We start from the raw sequence: 17,473 nt of genomic DNA on the forward strand, positions 1-17,473 counted from the left end.
AGAGGGAGATGTTAACATATGAGGTGATTATTTTCATCTCTTTATTGAGCAATACTGCTCCCTATTGGTGGAGTCTTGGTTTGAGGATTTAGATGTGGATTCAGATGGTATTTCACTTTTCATCAGAAAGACAAACAGATAGACAAAAAGTTAAGAAGCGTAAGCTGAAAGTAGCTTTGTATAGCACGTCCTTTACTATTGCTTCTCACTTTGTATGCAAGTTGTTTTGCATAAAAGCATCACCACTTTCTTAAAAATAAAGGTGCTTCATGATGCCATATAGACCAAAACCAACCTTAGATTATGATAGCTGGAATACCAGGTGATATCTAAATACATTCAGAAGTCAAATATTCATGAAAATCTGCGTAGAGGCATTTCAGGTATCTTCATGAGAATGTAAAGGCCACATTTGATATTCCACCGGATATCTCGTCATTATTTTCAGATGCAAATATACTGAGAATATAGTGCTGCAAACTGCATTAAAATGTATGTGTAACACTAATATTGGTTTAATGAGAGTCTTACCATCTGAACTGTACAGAAACCTGACATAGTTCAAAAATCAGAAAAAAAAATCAAACCAATATGTAGCCTACACGATATAAGAAAGAAAGTACAATAAAATAATACATTTGATAAATAAATAAAATTCAAATACAGTCAATTAAAAAAGACAGATCAATATTCTAAAAGACAACCACATGAAGTGTACCGTACAGCACTTGAAAGTCCTGGGTGATATGCACATCAATATACTGCCTGACAAGTGCTGCCAATGATTTAACCCTGTGAGCTTTCCTGAGGCACCGAGTGAAATAAAACTCGAGTGTGATGAAGAGAAGTGCTAGAGTAATAACGTGTTACAATAACAGTCTGTCTGTCTTCAGTTTGATTCATGTGACATTCAACCAAATAACAAACACAATGATGAAGAGAGCACTGCCAAAACATCAACAAGCTCAAAATAGATGCAGGATTTCTTATAGTGCCAAATATGAAGCTATAAAAAAATTGTGTTTGTTAATTTGGTGTAAATCACCGACAGGAATATAAAGCTTGCCGTGTAAGACCCTGACTCTGGATTGATGCATTACATAGTAGTTATATTAACTGAGGCATTTATCTACCAAAGGCCTAAAAACTCTTGGTAAAACATAAACATAATTAATATTTTAGGTAAATTAATAGTATCTTCCATTAAATATGTAGCAAAGGGAACGATCTATTTTAAAATAGCCGGGTCATGTTTCATTTATCATTTTGAAGCACTACAAAGACAAATTTACTTACAAAAAATACAATGGAAGAACTATAATATTTATTCAGTACAACAAATTTTGAAAGTCATCAGTAAAGAAAGATGTTTTGGTATATTTACAGAATCTGCCAGCAGTAGCTAATAAGTCAAACCCTGCACTCTAAAAATTATTTCAACCCAGCATTGACTCCCCAGTCGTTGGGTTAAATTTACCCAGAAATGTTTATATTTGATTAATAATTGATTTTGTGCTCTGCTCTGCCTCGTGAATGTGAAAGACATAAACACACAGACAGAATTGACATTTGGAAAAAAGTATGTACTTAGGAAGTGATTTTCTCTTTTTATCCGCATCTAGAAAAAGAGAAAAGCATTTTAGGTTCCACAGGCTACACAGCTTGAAGTTTCTTTAATATTAAAGGAAAAGTAGATTTGTTTCTTTTGTGTGGTTAAGTAAGGGATAATGTAGAGGCAGCCGGTAGTTATCGGGAAATAAGCCCCGACAGTGTGATCAGGACCCGACGTGAAGCGGAGGGTCTTGTATCACACTGAAGGGGCTTATTTCCCAATAACTACCGGCTGCCTCTACATTATCCCGCTTATTACACGGCTACTTGCCACATAAGAAAAAAACTGGACATGAATATGAATTTGAAACATTTTATTGCCATATTTGTTTTAAATTAACATTTTTATCCTTCCGCGAAACTTTGCACAGATGCATAAAATGATCGTAATACCTTATTAAGATCCTCTGCTTCATACGTCTTTGTCTCCATTTTTTTCTGTTTTAGCCAGTCTTTGAGAAGTTTTAATGCCCATTATGTTTTTTTTTTTTTGGTGTTGGCTTCGTAGCTGTCATGCTCTATTTTGTCAAGTTCAGTCTCAGTAAGCTCTCTGTGTCTTGTCGTTGTTCGTTCTTCTATCCACTGTTTAAATGTTTAGTTTTTTCCGTACATGTTAAAATTAATGTCAAAATGTTCCATTCTTAATTGTGGTTGTCCAGTGTTTGTCACAAGATTGCGCCAAACAGTAATCTTTGTTGGCGCGGAGGGATTTTTAACATACAAGTAGTCCGGCTATGCGTTATTACTTTGGAGCGGTTATTATTTGAAAAGAACGAACCTGCAAATGTCTCAACTGACCAATCAGAATCAAGCATTCCAGAGAGCCGTATAATAATGTAAATTATTCACAGTAGGCCTGCAGAATCAGTGAGAGTCCAAGATATATATATATATATATATATATATATATTTTTTTTTTTTTGGGTCCTGTTAAATTAATGAATAGATATTTCAGATTAAAATTCATGCAGACTGACTTTAAATCCCAAAAAGCCTCTGGGGGACGTACAGGTTTACTAACTGAAGTTAAAATACAGTTTAAGAAAGATACAGAAAAATACATTTGAGGGTTTTAATAGAATAGAGACGGCATGGATGGAAACTGTTTTTAAATATATCTGACCTCTTTCTTTGGTATGTTTCAGCATTTTATCAATTTTGGTTTGTGGTAAGCGTATACAACCATAATTTCTATACATTTTACATGTATGCATGTGGCAGATGCTTTTACTCAAAAGCTACTAAGAGTGATTTCAAGCCAAGACCCATAGCCAGGCACAAAAGCATCAAGCACAACAAGCATAAAACAAGTATATATATATATATATATATATATATATATATATATATATATATATATATATATATATATATATATATATATATAGAGAGAGAGAGAGAGAGAGAGAGAGAGAGAGAGAGATACACAGATAGCATCTTACAGTTGATGGAGATTTGTGGGATGTACATCCAAGGCACGAAGCTCCCGTTCCACCACATCCTAAAGATGCTCTATTGGGTTGAGATCTGGTGACTGTGGATGTCATTTTAGTACAGTTAACTCATTGTCATGTTCAAGAAACCAATTTAAAATGATTTGAGCTTTGTGACACGGTGCATTATCCTGCTGGAAGTAGCCATCAGAGGATGGGTACATGGTGGTCATAAAGGGATGAACATGGTCAGAAACAATGCTCAGGTAGGCCGTGGCATTTAAACGATGCCCAATTGGCACTAAGGGGCGTAAAGTGTGCCAAGAAAACATCCCCCACACCATTCCACCACCAGCCACCATGTTCTCATTCTGACCATTTGAATGTCTCAACAGAAATCGAGAATCATTAGACCAGGCAACATTTTTCCAGTCTTCAACTGTCCATTTTTGGTGAGCTTGTGCAAATTGTAGCCTCTTTTTCGTATTTGTAGTGGACATGAGTGGTACCCGGTGGGGTCTTCTGCTGTTGTAGCCCATCTGCCTCAAGGTTTTGCATGTTGTGGCTTCACAAATGCTTTGCTGCATACCTCGGTTGTAATGAGTGGTTATTTAAGTCAAAGTTGCTCTTCTATCAGCTTGAATCAATCTGCCCTTTCTCCTCTGTCCTCTAGCATCAACAAGGCATTTTCACCCACAGGATTGCCGCATACTGGATGTTTTTCCCTTTTCACAAACCCTAGAAATGGTTGTGTGTGAAAATTCCAGAGCAGATTGTGAAATACTCAGACCGGCCCGTCTGGCACCAACAACCATGCCACACTCAAAATTGATTTCTCATTACAGTGAGTTTCAGTTTTTACATTCAGTTTGGAGTTCAGGAGATTGTCTTGACCAGGACCACACCCCTTAATGCATTGAAGCAACTGCCATGTGATTGGTTGATTAGATAATTGCATTAATGAGAAATTGAACAGGTGTTCCTAATAATCCTTTAGGGGAGTGTGTGTGTGTGTGTGTGTATATATATATATATATATATGTATATGTATATACACACACTCCCAAAGTAGCCTCTTCTTTCACTCTCACGACACTCCAAGGAGCGAAATCTTGGCGTCACTGGTGTTTTGAAGTCTTGAGGTCAAATTCAAATCTGACGGTCAAGCATTTATCCATAATCCCTTTCTTAATTCTCAATAAATTATTTACACTGCTGAAAAACAATTCGCATTTTGAAATTTGCTTCACTGCTAAAAGCATAACAAATAAAATGTATTTCATTTCATAGATATATTTTATTTTTCCATTTTATATGCTTTTATAACACTGTTTTATTCAACTACAGTAGCACTACTGTTGTTGTTTTACAGCAGTCTACCACAAATTCAAAACATACAGTAAATCACTGTAAATTAAATGTTAATACCCATAATGCAATGCATATTACAGTAATGAACTGGAAAAGAAAATGATGCTATACTGGGCATTTTGTGGTAAGTAACTGTAGAAATGACAATTAAGTCTAACAGTGTGTACAGTTTATACATATACTGTACAGTACTGTGCAAAAGTCTTAGGCCACCATGCTAGAAGAGAATTTGTTGTTTTTGCAATGTTATAGTGATCATATACAATTGTTTCTCGGTCTATTTAATATAATACATCCAGAAAATAAAGGAAATGTGTATGTAGTATTAACTGTATAAAAATGTAAACTGATTTGTCAAGTTTTTAGGGTAAACTCCCCTTCCACTTGAGCAATAGCAGGAAACTGCAGGATCTCTTAAACCTAAATAAAATTAAATCCTAATTTTGAAGAAATGTATCTTTTTACTTTTTTCTGCTCAAAAACACTCAATATGTGTTTAGTGCCGAGAGAGGTCACTGACAATGCCTTAAAAAGACATTTTTAGTACATATGTCCTGTATTGCTTTTCCAAAATTAACTTTTGTCCCTAAAAAGTTTGCTTTATGCCTAAAAATGGGAGCTAACAAAAATTTTGTACCTTTGTGCCTCTAAGAACTGAAGGTTGTGACCATACGTCCATTGCTGTAATTATCCCACACTGTAATTACATGAGTGATGTTTCTTCCTGGAATCCCTTTAACATCAGTTAATCTGCTTCAGCATTTCACTAATGCATCTACAAATGAAGCCCAAAAGCCTCTGAAAAGAAAGACCCCATTGGCCCGGTACCCATTAGTTTTCTATTGATGGCAGAGGATGTAAAATCGTGCATCGGTTCAAAGTCCAATCAGCCATGCAAGGATACTGGACAATGAATATAAATCCCAGAGCGACTAAGTCTTGTGCCTCCGCATAATGGTTAGGAACAGGGAATTAAGAGAAATTAAATACATGGAAAACCGTGAAGCAAATGCATTTGTGTACTATGCATGCATTTCAAAGTACAGAATACAGTCGCAGTTAATTAAACTATGCATTCAACACTGAACTCAGGTCAAGGCTGATCCAGATAGGCTGTATCCTAAGATAGGGTTGCCCAACCTTCAATAGACAGCAGAAATGATGTTGTGCAAAGCCCTATAGGAATAATTGAGATAAAATTTATATGCACGAATAATAGGATGATACTATACACGTGTCGCTTGAACTCGGTTGGTAAAGCTACAGCAATGCAAAGGTCATGGACTGATCCCCAGGGAAACACACTTTCTGGAAAAAAAAATGAATAGATTGAATGTAAGTCATTTTGAATAAAGTCAGTCAAGTGCACATAAATGTCAATTGAAAATGTAGCCTATACTGTTCATAAATCCAACTGTTGAATGTCAAGGCATGCAGCTGTAAAAATATATATAATAAAACATATTAGGAAATAAAAACAACCAAATGCAACACATTTTTATTGCTGTATATCTGAATTAATATCTTTTAAAAGACGATTGATGCATTTCTAAAAGGTTGCTAGTTTTATTAAACGTAAATGTATTGGTGTGTTCATGTATGAGTGCATTAGGAACTGTTGTGCACCTTTACTGTATTTCAAAACATACAAAATTAGCAAAAAAAAAACCTTTAACCAGATGCCAAAAGTTTTCATTTTCAGCACAAACCAGCCTTTTTGTTTATTTATTTATTTAAAGGTGCAGTGTGTAAATTTTAGCAGCATCTAGTGGTGAGGTTGCGAATTGCAACCAACGGCTCAATCCACAGCTCACCTCTTGCTTTTGAAACGCATAGAGAAGCTACAGTAGCTGCCACCGGTAAAACATGTCAGTGTCAGAGACAACTTGGTAAAAAAAGTTTGTCCATTAAAGGCTTCTGTAGAAACATGGCGGCACAAAATGGGGGCCTCCACGTAAGGGGACCCTCTCTGTATGCAGATAAAAACGTCTCATTCTAAGGTAATAAAAACATAACGGTTCATTATAAAAAGGTACACCCCTGATAATATAGTTTTGTATAGTATTTTGTATTTCTGTCAAGAGATTCTTCTAAAAATTACACACTGCACCTTTAAAAAAAAACTTTACTACAACCAGAATCTTATGTTGTATCTGGCAATGAATCTTGTGTTTAACTGGTGATGAACGAATCAGCATACTGGTATACTGGAGTTATACACAAAGACCAAAATGTGATCCGGAATCTGTGTATATATTTTATAGACGGTCCAGATGTAAACGCTATAGGAGGAGGACAGGTTAAATGCTATACACTGTCACATTTCTATACCAGTGACTGTTATGCAAATCATCTCTAGGTACTTGAGTCCGCATGTGTCCGCCCATGCGGAGTGAGAGATTACATTGAATGAAAAGGTGGGGGGAAATTATTATGTGTGCTGTCATAATGATGATGATTAGTAAATGTCAGATTGAAGTGTTGTTCATGGTCAAGTGGAGGAGAAATTGAAAACCCTCGAAGCTATTCACAAACTATTCGACAGCTCTTTGTGAGAAGAAGGAATGGATCGATACACCTCGAAATTATCCCCTAATGTTGATTACAGTGCAGGTGTATTCCTGTTGCTGGTTGGTAAGTGCTGCTTTTTATATTTCTATTAAATAAACAATACATAAGTATGCTTCATTAATCATAATAATAATGACAACTTGTCGAAATTATACAGAAGACATTTCAGAACCGTCAATGTTGTTTTGAAAAAAGCAATGTTTGCGATTGGTCAACAAATGTGCGGAGCTGTTTACATTTAACAAAACATACATCTGCATATTTAATAACTAAACTTTTTTACATGTAAACATTAACACTAAATATAGACCCCTTCACGGTTCACGTCACAGGCAGTTTCCACTGCGCATGTCGGGATCAGAAAAGTCATTACAGCAGATTGAGTTGCGTATTATTCGGTATCGTCAAAAATGCCTACTTACGTCGTGGGCTGTGAAAATCGCACCAGGTCTTCCGTTAAGTTTTTTGGGATTCATGCATAATCTCAAAAACAAAAAATACAACATCTGCGTCTACAAGCAATTAACGTGCAGACTGGGACAATGCAAAGATCAAAGAGGCTTGTGTTTGGGGTGCTCACTTCATTTGAGGTAAATCATCATTTTTCAGCACTGTTAGATTAAATTATAAAGCCTAAATGGTATGAACAGTTCGACCCCGTGCTGCGCGCGCACCCGATAGTCATTCAATGTTTACAAACCTTGAAGGGGTCTATAACTACACGATTTTGAGTTTTATCTACAATGTAAAAAGTAAAAGTTGGATCAACTTAAAAAATACTTCAATTTTTAACACCTTAAAAAATTAAGTTATATGTTTAAGTGAAAAACACTTTGGTGCGGTTGCCTGGACAGGTTTTATCCTGAGACATAAATGCATGTTTGAGCTGAATTAATTTAAAAACAACTTGCACTGACGTATCTTAACATATATCAGTACCAACACTGTAAAAAATACTTAAAAAAATTTTTTGTTGTTGAATCAACTCGAATTTACAAGTCATGTCAACTTACTATTATTTATCTTGACTAGAGATGAGTTGTTATAACTACAGGTGAGTTGTTATAACTTATAAAATTAAGTTGGCTTTTCTCAACTATATTTTATAAGTTGTGACAACTCATCTCTGTTGTCATGAAAAATAAAAATACTTAAGTACTATACAAGTCTGATAATTACACACAATACACACACACACACACACACACACACAAATATATTATGTGCAAACAAACTTTTATTTTGTATGCGATTAATTGCGATTAATCTTTTGTCAGCCCTAATTCTAAGTCAGTGGTCTCCGTTTTTGCCCGCACAGATTCTGTAAGTTATCTGCCAAAGCACATTTTATTAGTAGCCACAATTTTAATATTTATTTAAAGGTATTGTGGAGGATTTTCCGTTTCTGGGGGGATCATCAAGACTATTGGTCCTCCTAGTTGTCAATCAGGAGTGTTGCCAAATTGCATTTTTTTTTAAAGTGGAGAAGGCGGTTCTTTTCTAAAAATCGAGAAAATCCTCCGCTACACCTTTAATACATATTTTTATATCAGCTTCTTTTATTTATGTAAACATTTTAAACAACGATAAAACATATCAACAAGTAAAATAAAATAAAATCAACTAGTAAAAGAAAAAGGTTTTGAGTAGACCATATCAAAAAAGGAGCCCTCCAGATTGTTTTATTCATTGGGGTAGCCCTTGCTCACAAAAAGGTTGGAGACCCCTTGGTCTAAGTTAAAGATTTACTTCTACAACCACAAGGGGGTGTTGTAATCCCTATTTATTTATCAAATAATGGAGAAGTCATTTCTAAATAAGTCTCTAAAAGTTGTATGGTATGAAATGACTTGGATATCCCTAAAGAAACATTGAGCTGCAGTTGTGTTGTTGATGAAAATCTGTAAAAAAAAAACAGATGTTGGGCTTTAGTCAGAGAGTCAATATCTTGACAGCCGTTCTGACATATACGCTTTACATTATCGCAAATTGAAAATGACGCATTACGTCACATTACAGGAAACACTTAATTTCATATAAAATATTTAAAGTCATTGAGTATGTTCCCCCTAAGCAATTTTGAGAGGGTTAGACATTTTTTACCCCAAAATAACCTTCTGTCAACCAGGTACTTTTAGAAGATTCCAAGCCGTCCATATAATTGCTGCTGATTTAAGAGCAGAACTGAGGACAGATCAGTGTTTGTTCAGGTGATGTGTTCAAGATTGATGTGTCCTCCGCTGAGCAGTACATCAAAAAACCATTAAGCTCCTGAACGTCTTCATAATGCTCAGTGTTTACTTTTCACGGATCTCGGCAGATCCCTGGTTTCTTATTGCTCCAGTACATTGGGAATTATTGGATAGTCATCCCTATTCTCTCCGTACCTGCCCAATTTATGATGACATGAAAACACACAAAGTGAAAAGTTTGGAAGTGCAAAGTGGATGTAAAGATTATAATGCCTCATTGCACAACTGACAATAGTTGAATGCTTTTTTGTCAAGGACACAAAGCAACGGCAGGTGTTTTGTATGATTACAGTCAGATTAATAGAGAATAGATCATTACTTTTGCTTAATTAATATGGAAAATCAGTTATAAATAAATTAAACTTGTTATAGGATAAATTGAAATGTTTTGCATGTAGATCAATGATTATTTTCTAGTTAGGGTTAAGTGGTTGTCTACGTTTTGGGAGCCATTCAGCCCCATGACTTTTAAAGTAACATGTTGACGTCTCATATCGCAGGGGCCATTTGTTAGGCTTTTAGTTAAATGTCAATTACGTGTTCAGCAACAATGTGTCAATAGAGAGCAATTTCTACTTGTGACAATGCTCTCAAAATGTGAGACGTCTAGACTACAAGTGTTTTGAAATGAAAACATAATTTTCAATTTAATGTGGCCTCAGTAGTCTCAGAATTCATCACAAATATTTCACGAAGGCCATCATCCATCTGGAACAGACGAAAACCATGCATTGTGAACCCAGCGTTAATTTAATTTAATGTTTTCTTGTAATAAGCTTTTTTTCAAACTTTTAATAGATTATGCCAACAAATCGATAGTTCTGGATGACCTGAAGCCAGAATTAATTATTTGATGAACGTATAATATGTGCCGAGAGCATTCGGTTAAAGGAGTGGTTAACCCATCATGAGTTTTCATATGGTCAAGTCAATGGGGACCATTTTTGGCATTTTTGGGTGAACTACTACTTTAACTTCTTTAACTCTGGGACCCTGTACCGGGTCCAGAATTATCTTATTTTGACTTAATATAAAATACTCCTTTAATTTTTAATGGTCTGTCATGGACCCGTACTACATACTGTTTGAAAGCTTAGACTCTCTACTTTCTGCAGATATGCATCACTTTGACATATCTTTTACTGTAAGAAGGTTAGTTACACTTAATTTACACTATCACCCCCCCCCCCATATTTTTTTATATAATTTAATATTCACATATTTCATATTTTTCAAGTATGACAAACATGGGCAAGCCTTATATCAAATGAAAGCTCTCATTCTCAGGAATAAGGCTACAGCGTTATTTTTGTCCAATTATTATCACATATCCAACAATCGTCGAATGAATAATGAGGTAAAAAATCGTCTTTTGTAAACATATGGGAAACTTGAGTGTGGACTGCCTCAGATAGCACAGATAGCCACAAATGATACACCATCTTTTCTGTTAGGTCCTACTCTAAACAATGAGTCCATTCACAGCATTTTCTTTGGTTGTGTGCATAATTAACTCATTCACCGCCAGCCTTTTTTAGAAAAGTTGCCCACCTGCATTTTTGTGATTTTAACAAAATTTTCACAAAATTCCTTGCAGGAAAAATTATTTTCTATAAATATATAAACATACAAATTATATCAAATTAAAGAACACACCCTCTGCTTTCAAACAGACAATAAACAAACAAACAAACAAACAAAATGGGGGAAAAACGTTTCATTATTTATTTACTTTTTCTACTTAATTTAACCACTGAAATATGGATATTTCTCTTCAAAAATACAACATTTTGAGCAAAAAGCTTAAAAAATTGCGTTTTTGTAAAGGAATTTATGTTAGAGATCAGACTCAGAATGACTATCAAACATAAAGGCAGTTAAAATAATTCATTAAATCTTTTTAAATTCCGTTTTTGATAAATTCGTTTTGGCGCCATCTGGTGGATAAAAGCGGTATTACACTTTCACTTTGAAATTCGTCCAGAAAGGCATATTTATTAGTTAAATATGAACTCATAAATGACGAGATAACTCGTCAATGGCGGTGAATGAGTTAATCCCTTGCTATTTATTATATGTGCAAAACAAAAAATGTATTTTCGCACACTTCAGTAAAATGAGAATAACTTTTGAATGTGACATGCTAAAGAGATCATTCTTTTTTTGTGTGTTTACTGTCTGCTGCTGCTAACAACCAGAACTGTCTGCAGTCTGCTAGAGCACACAGAACCAGAGTTATACACTATCAAAAGACAGTATTTACAACATAAAAAAAGAAAATTTGGTGTTTTATCATATGAAAAACAACATAAAAAACAATATTTGTCACAAACAGCAGCTTTTTATGTAACTTCAAAGGGTTTTCTGCAAAATGATATAAAGATATTGCATTTATTCCACTGTATATGGGTATGGGAGCACTTCAAATGTTTTTAGGCAGAAATTGTATACAAAAAGCGTATTATTCCTCCCATCAGTTGGAGTAAAATAACTTTTGCATTTATTATGATAGAGAAAAAAATCATTTTTCCTTTTTAAGCTGACAATTGCTGGAATCAAACAAAACTGTCTGCAGGTTTCGTTCCCACTCAGGGCCAGAGTTATACACTTTTAAATACAGACTTTAGAAAAAAAACATCAAAAAGCGCCTATTTATTTTTGTGTTTATTAGAGAACTGACAACACATACAACCATGTTGAGCACTTTTAACAGTGTTTTATGTAATTTCAAAGGGTTTCCTGTAAAATGATACCAAACTTTTGTATGTGCACCTCTGCTTGTGGGTATGAGAAGCTTTTGAAATTGGGTAGGCCAAATCCAGGCGAAAATCCCCAAAATAGCCTCAGAGTGTAAGAGCCTTATCTCATTTTTTTAATAAGCGGCATTTATCAGCTTTTGCATCTGAGCTCCTCAAATCTTTGTTTTTCTTTTGAACAGAGGCGGCCTGTGACTTCTTCCTCGAGGGCACACGATGCAAAGCTCGTCACAACATGTATTAAGCCCAATCTGGCTTGTCATTTCCAAATATCTGTTCGGTGCATCGTGTGAGCCTATGTGCTCACGCGTGATGTCAAAATACGAACCTGAAGGGGTTTATGATAAAATACATGTTCACTTTTGCCAATAATTATTCTGCTATATCATGTTTATGACAGATTTATGTTAAGATGTATTTGTTCATGTCAAGTTGTCACAACAAAGACATCTCAAACAATGTCATCTTTGCATTAAAAATTACATAATTGAACAAATGACACTTAATGACAGTTGGCATAAATGTGCATAAACATTTCCTATGTTTATGACATGTGCCATGTCACGATAATGAAGGTGTCATGTCAGTCTTATGAACATCTATTCAAGTAAAGTGTAATCTCATGTATAATCAGAGTTTAGTGTTAAGTTAGTGTCCTGCGAGTATTTTGTGAACATGAGCGTCTCTTTTATTATAAATCCTTTCGACGCGTATGCATCAGGCACATATTTTGACAAGACGCACGATGCACATGGTTCACATGACGTACACATATTTTGAAATTTCAAGCAACACACATGACACTCCGAACACATTTTGAATTTGCGCCCCTTGGAAGTGAAGTCACCAACTTTATGTGCTAAAATATACATACTTATATATGCCATTTTTTCTTTAGCTTTGTGGTTCTTAAACTGGGGGGCGGTGAGCACAGGGAGCCCTATAGACATTTTATAAAATACATTAATTTGACATAAATTCTGTGTAATTAAACCTCAGAAAATATGGCTACTAACCAACAGCACTACATTGTCATTTAATATGTTTTATTTAATTCAAATTCCAAGATTTTTTGCGAAGTGATGCAACCTACACAAAAGTTTGAGAACCATTGCTTCAGCTAAAGAAACATTTGAAAGACCACTAGGATAAAAACAAATGTCATCCTCAGTACCTTTTTACACCATCTACAGAGTTGAAGTCCAACTTAAAATTGATTCCTCTGTAGCATTTGAGGAACATGAATGCTTGTCATATCAATCCATGCCAACAGCAGTTCAGGGGTGAAATAACACTGAGCCTTGATTGATTCTTGTGTTGGTCAATAGTGTTTCTGAAAATGCATTTCTTCAGGAAAACATCTACTTTGGGAATTTCTTCTGATGTACCTCTTGTGCATCTGCTGTTCAAAGTTTTCTATTTATTTATTTTTATATTGCTCTCAGTGCCGGTTTGATGCATGTGGCAAATTGCACAGAGATGAGTTGTGCTTTTCAAAGAACATTTTACAAAATTGTCTCTGTAAAAACATTTTTTACACCATTTTTTTACAAACATTTTTTTCTCTGCAATATGGGTATTTTTCTTTAAAAAAATAAAAAATAGCAAAAAGCTGAAATTATTGCATTTTTGTGAAAGAATTTTGTTAGAAGTCAGATTCAGAAAGATTATCAAAAAATACACAGAGTTTAAAATTAGTAAATATTTGTTTTGCTTCAGTTTTTTTAATAAATTCAGTAATGCCATCTAGTGGATACTCACGGTATTACAGATTAACATAAAACCTCATCAGGAACACTTTTTTCATTTATTTATTATTGAATGCCAGTGTTTACTAAGCTTTATATCAATTGCTTTCTCCTCCCAGCCATCTTCTCCATCATTGGCAACGCAGCTGTTCTGGTAACAGCCGCTCGTCGAAACAGCGTTCTCAAAGCCCCCGAGCTCCTCACGGTTAATCTGGCTGTGACTGACATCGGCATGGCTCTCAGTATGTATCCGCTCTCCATCGCTTCAGCCTTCAACCATGCATGGATTGGGGGTGACCCTTCCTGTCTTTATTATGGCCTGATGGGAATGATCTTTAGCGTGGCCAGCATCATGACTCTGACCGTCATTGCGTTGGTGAGATATCTGGTAACGGGAAACCCGCCAAAGTCAGGTACTGTTCTGGTTTTATTGGGTCATGACCACAATGTTAATCTTATAAATCACCTGTCTGGAGCTACAGCTTCATTAGCGTTTCTGTCGTTTATAAACAAATTGAAGGTTATAAACTTCAAATTATTATTTTCAGTATTATTCATTTTAAAAGAAATTCTGCTTATTAGTTAATATTAGCTGTTTAAGCATGACAGTCCCTTAAAGAAACATCAAATTGAATATTGGTATTCAGTGTTGCCAAATCAGTGGTTTTCCCGCAGAATTGGGCTACTTTTAAAGTGTTGCCTCAGGTTGTTTTTTGGTCCACAAGTGAAGGGATTTTGTTCATCTGCTGTCCAGTCTAAAGCATGACTGGGTGTATAGTTACTTATATAGTTACTTTTCAAGAATTTTATTTTTAGTATTTTTGTGTGTTTTTTTCAGTGAAAATATCTAAAAATTCTTAACTTAAAATGCTTTTTCTTGATGAGCAAAACAACCCAAGAAAACAAGTCCAATTTTAGACCAAAAATGTCAAATTTAAGTGATTTTGTGTGATTTCTAAATTCAAGAAAAATTCTAGAAAAATCAGCTTACCCCATTGGCAGATTTTTTTTGCTTGTTTTATGCACAAAATCACTTAAATTTAATATTTTTGGTCTAAAAACTAGACTTTGTTTTCTTAATTTCTTAGTATTTTTGTCTTATTTTGAGAAAAAATATCTTAAAATTCTTAAATTAAGATGCTTTTTCTTGTTGAGCAAAACGACCCAAGAAAATAAGTCTAGTTTTAGACCAAAAAAATAAAATTTAAGTGATTTTGTGCATAAAACAAGCAAATAAATCTGCCAATGGGGTAAGCAAAAAATCTTGAAATTTTTTCTTAAACACTAAATTCAAGAAAAATTCTAGAAAAATCAGCTTACCCCATTGGCAGATCGTTTTGCTTGTTTTATGCACAAAATCACTTAAATTTAATATTTTGGGCCTAAAAACTAGACTTATTTTCTTAATTTCTTAGTATTTTTTGTCTTATTTTCAGTAAAAATATTTTAAAATTCTTAAATTAAGATGCTTTTTCTTGATGAGCAAAATGACCCAAGAAAATCTGCCAATGGGGTAAGCACATTTTTGAATTTAGTGTTTAAGAAAAATGTTCAAGATTTTTTTGCTTGTTTATGCAGAAGGTCGCTTAAATTTGATATTTTTGGTCTAAAAACTAGATATATTTTCTTGGTCATTTTGCTCATCAAGAAAAAGCATCTTAATTTAAGAATTTTTAGATATTTTTACTGAAATCAAGACAAAAAATGCTAAGAATTGTTTTTCTTGAAATCGATTTTTGCCATGTATACAGTGATTTTTATTTATTTATTTATTTATTTTTTATTTATTTTTTTTGAGGAAATTGAGTGTGATGCATAAAAGTGATTATTTGAGTCTTGGCATTTGGTCCTGGCTATTTCTGGGCCAGTTTTGATCTGCAATTGTTTTGCAGATCTAGCAACCCTCTTGGTAATTCGGTTTTTCTTTAGATTCACATTTGGCAAATGTAACAGTTGATGATAAATTCAATGTTCTTTTATTCAAGGACTTCATTTGTGTGTTTCAGGCAACAGGTTTCAGAGAAGGACTATAAGTCTTGTGATATCTGTCATCTGGCTGTACTCACTGCTCTGGGCCGTGTTTCCTCTGCTGGGCTGGGGCGGATACGGACCTGAACCCTACGGTTTGGCCTGCTCTGTGGACTGGACCGAATACCAGCGCTCTTTAAACGGCGCTTCCTTCATTATGGCTTTAGCCGTTCTGTGCACCCTGATCCCATGTGGATTCATCGTGTTCTCCTACTTTGCTATTGCCTGGAAGCTCCACAAGGCTTATCAGTCAATCCAAATCAACGAGAGTCTGCCCAGCACAGGGACCGTTGAGAGGAAAGTTACAATGGTAAGATTCAGATTAGACATTTGCATTAAAGTATCCAAAAATCACTAGCATGCCAATCTGTGGGCTTACGTTATAATGGCGGCCAGTGACTTCTATGTCGGATCATAACTGACACTATGCATAGTAAAAAAATATGGCAACTCCAGCATGCCACATAAAAACAGTAGCTTGTCTTTTTAATATTAATTTAAGTGTTTAACACCATTCGGGTTCACCCTGGAGTGTTCACACATGTCCTTGACACTTCACAGTTTTAACAGCTTAAGTGACAGACACACGCTTTTAACGCTGAAACATGCAGACGTTCCCTGGAGCTCAGGGCAAAATGGTAATCGGGTACTTCTGCAGATTTTCAATTCACGGATGCCTTTACAAGTATTTGAACCAACAACCTCCTTTGTGGATTTGATATTTAGCACATGTGTTGTTAAACGAATCCATTAGTGGCTTCACACTACAGTCCCACGAGTATGTTCAGCATGGCTAGCATTTTGCTGTCAGTTCACGGTTTCTTATTGTGTTTCAGATGGGCATCCTCATCAGTGCCGGGTTTGTTGTCTCCTGGGCACCCTACGTGTCCATCAGTTTATGGACCATGTTTCATTCCGAGGGCAAAGACAGCGTAGCTCCAGTTGTCAGCTTGCTCCCCTGCCTCTTCGCAAAGTGCTCAACGGTGTACAACCCTTTTGTCTACTACATTTTCCGCAGGTCCTTCCGCAGGGAATTTCGACAGATCTGGACATGTTATGGTTGCTGTTCCTCGAGTGCTGTGGACAGATTGACCCTCTGCGGAGGACGCCGACACTCGGATAAACCCGGTGACCTCAAGCAGCAGGAGAGAGCAGAAAAGTGAAAAGACGAGGTCAGATGGTTCATCTTTAAAAATAGACTCGTGGTGAGGAGCTCCACTGAATAAATGAGATGGAAATGACTGCGTGATTGTTTGACATTTTCGAGATCATTAAGTCGGTAGCGTTATTCAAGATTTGTTTGTTCATTATTATTTTAAAATTTGAGTTTTACTTTAACATGATAATATACGATGTAAAATTATACATATTTGTGATACACTGCAAAAAATAATATTTTCAAGAAAAAAATTATTTGTATTTTTGTCTTGTTTTCAGTGAAGATATGTACAAATTCTTAAAGTGAGATGCTATTTCTTGATGAGCAAAAGGACTCTAGAATGTAAGTCTATTTTTAGACCAAAAATATTAAATTTAAGTGATTTTGTGCATAAAACAAGCAAAAAAAATCTTAATTTTTTTTGAACACTAAATTCAATAAATATTCAAGAAAAATGTGCTTGTTTTAGGCACAGAATCACTTGAATTTGATATTTTTGGTCTAAAAACTAGACTTATTTTCTTGAGTCATTTTGCTCATCAAG

At 35.1% G+C, this 17,473-nt stretch overlaps 1 protein-coding gene across 1 annotated transcript; it reads left to right on the forward strand.

The window, feature by feature from the left end:
- Window positions 1–13,800: 13,800 nt before the first annotated feature.
- opn8a (opsin 8, group member a) lies at window positions 13,801–17,048 on the forward strand. Its single transcript, XM_055187198.2, has 3 exons — window positions 13,801–14,155; window positions 15,749–16,080; window positions 16,607–17,048. Exons 1-3 carry the CDS (start codon window positions 13,816–13,818, stop codon window positions 16,931–16,933), a joined length of 999 nt encoding a protein of 332 aa, XP_055043173.2. The 5' UTR covers window positions 13,801–13,815; the 3' UTR covers window positions 16,934–17,048.
- Window positions 17,049–17,473: the final 425 nt, after the last annotated feature.

Source organism: Misgurnus anguillicaudatus, chromosome 18 (genome assembly GCF_027580225.2).
Source record: "Misgurnus anguillicaudatus chromosome 18, ASM2758022v2, whole genome shotgun sequence".
NCBI lineage: Eukaryota > Metazoa > Chordata > Actinopteri > Cypriniformes > Cobitidae > Misgurnus > Misgurnus anguillicaudatus.

What these genes read in the sequence shown, in the direction of transcription:
- opn8a (XM_055187198.2), top strand. Translation starts at nt 13,816, where the DNA reads ATGCCAGTGTTTACTAAGCTTTATATCAATTGCTTTCTCCTCCCAGCC. An exon ending in GGGAAACCCGCCAAAGTCAG is followed by an intron (nt 14,156 to 15,748) that starts GTACTGTTCTGG and finishes TGTGTGTTTCAG; the next exon opens with GCAACAGGTTTCAGAGAAGG. An exon ending in TTGAGAGGAAAGTTACAATG is followed by an intron (nt 16,081 to 16,606) that starts GTAAGATTCAGA and finishes ATTGTGTTTCAG; the next exon opens with ATGGGCATCCTCATCAGTGC.